This window comes from Apium graveolens, chromosome 10, assembly GCF_009905375.1.
Source record: "Apium graveolens cultivar Ventura chromosome 10, ASM990537v1, whole genome shotgun sequence".
In the NCBI taxonomy this organism is placed as follows: Eukaryota; Viridiplantae; Streptophyta; class Magnoliopsida; order Apiales; family Apiaceae; genus Apium; species Apium graveolens.
The window spans coordinates 105,138,761-105,141,532 of NC_133656.1; the positions used below are offsets into that span (position 1 = coordinate 105,138,761).

A 2,772-nucleotide genomic window follows, 5' to 3' on the forward strand; every position below is an offset into this window, starting at 1 on the left:
ATTAACTTCTTGTTTCGGGCGCCTTTTAGCATTGCAAAGAATGGGAGACATCTTTCTACAAGCTTTGGGATAAACCTGCGAAGGGCCGCGAGGCATCCTGCTAACTTTTGAATATCTTTCTGAGTGCGGGGTATCTTCATTTCCATTATGGCATTTTTTTTTAAGTTTGCTTCGATCCCTCTTTCTCTGACCAAGAAACCAAGGAACTTGCCAGAGGGGACTCTGAACGCACACTTCTCTGGATTAAGCTTCATTTTGTACTTGTGCAGGTTGTTGATACAATCTTTGAGATCTTCTATGTGATCCGGGGTTAAAACCGATTTAGAAATCATGTCATCAATGTAAGACTCCATGTTGCGCCCCAGTTGATCCTTGAAGATAATATTCATCATCTTTTGGTTAGTGGCCCCGACGTTAATGAGCCCGAAGGGCATCATGATAAAAGCGTAGACCGCCCGGTGGATGATGAAGGCTGTTTTAGCGATGTCTTCTGGATTCATGCGGACCTGATTATACCCCGAGAAGGCATCCATAAAACTCAACATAGTGTGCCCGGAGGTTGCGTCGATCAACTGGTCAATATTGGGGAGTGGGTAAGAGTCTTTTGGGCATGCGGAGTTGAGGCTTGTGTAGTCGACACACATTCTCCACTTTCCACTCGGCTTCTTGACTAAGACAATATTAGCGAGCCAGTCGGGGTTCTTGATCTCGCAGATGATATCGGCTTTGAGCAATTTCTCCACTTCCTCGTCTATAGCTTGTTGTCGTTCCGGGGAAAAGTTTCTCCATATCTGTTTGATTGGTTTCTTTCGCGGATCCACATCCAGACTGTACATCGCAACTGACTGGTCAATTTCGGGCATATCCTCAGGGGCCCAAGTGAACACGTTGGCATGCTCCTTTAGGAGCTCTATGAGCTCTTGTTGGAACGTCGTCTCCAGGCCCTTTCTGACCTTCAACTTTCGGGTGGGGTTCCTGGGTTCCAACTCTATCTTAACAGTCTGTGCAGAAGGTTCAACCTTGGTCTTTTCCTTCACTTTCATGAATTTCTGTATTCGGGCATCTGCGTTGGTTACGCTATACCCCAAATCTTCTATCATGTTGACGTCTAGCTTCGGCCTTTTACTGAGGTGTTCACGATATTTCTTGCGGCTTTGGCCCTTGGGTAGGGCCATTGCCTTCAATCTGTTTTCGGGCTAGGTTTCTGCCATGACCAAAGCCTGCCCATAACACCTCTCAGCCACGTTTCTATCTCCTTTGAGTTCCCCGATGCCTCATGGGGTAGGGAATTTTAGCTTCAAGTGGATCGTGGAAGGTATGGCCCGGAGCTTCGTGATCGTGAACCTTCTGAGGATCATGTTGTAGGAGGATGCCGCACTTATCATGTAGAATTTCATGACATTAGAGACTTGCCGGGGGGCAGTCCCGAAGACAGCCGGAAGGTAGATAACACCACGGATTGGGATCTTGTTGTTCTCGAATCTGTAGAGTAGGTCTTCGAGGCAGGGGTCCATTCGAAGGTGGCCGAGTTTCATCCTGTTAAGTGTATGCTCGAAAAAAATGTTAGCAGATGAGCCATTATCAACCAAGATTCTTTTTACCTCATTTTCAGCGATATCAAGAGTCACCACCAAAGCCTGATTGTGTCCAGGGTCCAGACCCTCAAAGTCAGCGTGGGAGAAACATATAGGACCGTCCTCGTAGGGTTGGATCATCATGACGTCGTTGTCCATATCAGGGCTACGGGGCGGAGAGGCAGCTCCTCCGAAGATCACGTTGACCACATGTTTGTCGCTGTTATGGGTTTTCTTTATCATTCAGCCTGCTTTGCAAGTACTAGTTCATGTTACCTTTCTTGATCTGATCTTCAATAAATATTTTGAAGGAGTAGCAGTTCTCGGTGGTATGGCCATGATCCTCATGGTATCTGTAGTGCTTGTCACGTGCTCTGTTCTCCGGAGGTGCTAGTAATGGCTTCGGGGGAAAATAGAAGGGCTTCCCCTTAACCTCTCTCAAAATATCTGCCCGGGATCTGTTGAGGGGTGTCCACTCGGGCTCTGGCTTAGGCTCTTTCTTGGGCCTTGGTTTTCTCTCATTTTTCTAGGGTCTGGAGTAGTTGTCCCGGGGTGGGGTTACCTGAGACTGCTGGATGTAGTTGGACTGTCTGTCTGTCTTGAATCTCCTCTCTTTTTTGTATGAGTAGCATCGCTCCGGGGACTCATCATCGTCCCGGATTCTTCTGTTCATTTTCATAGAAGTGAGGAAATCATTCTCCTTGATGAATTTTGAGGCCAGTGCATAGGCTGAGGCAAGACTTTGGGGCTCTCTTTGAATTATGTCCTTGACATAGCCCTCGCACAAAATCGGGTGGAGGTTTCTTCGGAAGATATTAATGGCCTCTTTTTCTTCGAGGTTGAAGAGTTGGTTGACCGCCTCTTGAAAACTCTTTATGAACTCGGGGAGCGTCTATCTGCTCCTTTGTTGGATGGTTTCCAAGTGGCACATCTGTAACTCATTCATGCAGTTTGCCCAAAATCTTTTCAAAAACATTTCTCGGAAATCTTTTCAAAAATATTTCTCGGAAATCTTTCCAGGGGTCGATGCTTCAAGAGGGGATTCTGCTGAACCATTTATGAGCCCCTCCCTTCAACGTCGATGCGAAGAAGTGGCATTTGGTGAGGTCATTGTAATCGTAGATATTCGAGATCTGCTCAAAGTAGTTCAGGTGCTCTTCGGGGTCCGCGAGCCCGTTGAAAGAGTCAAAGTTGAAGT

At 46.9% G+C, this 2,772-nt stretch overlaps 1 protein-coding gene across 1 annotated transcript; it reads right to left on the reverse strand.

The window, feature by feature from the left end:
- Positions 1-1,274: 1,274 nt before the first annotated feature.
- Positions 1,275-1,718, reverse strand: LOC141690831 (uncharacterized). The gene has a single exon (XM_074495592.1). The coding sequence runs from the start codon at positions 1,716-1,718 to the stop codon at positions 1,275-1,277; it is 444 nt and encodes a 147-aa protein (XP_074351693.1).
- Between the last annotated feature and the right edge of the window lie 1,054 nt (positions 1,719-2,772).

Excerpts from the sequence above, each read along its gene's own strand:
- LOC141690831 (XM_074495592.1), bottom strand. The coding sequence starts at position 1,718 with ATGATGATCCAACCCTACGAGGACGGTCCTATATGTTTCTCCCACGCT.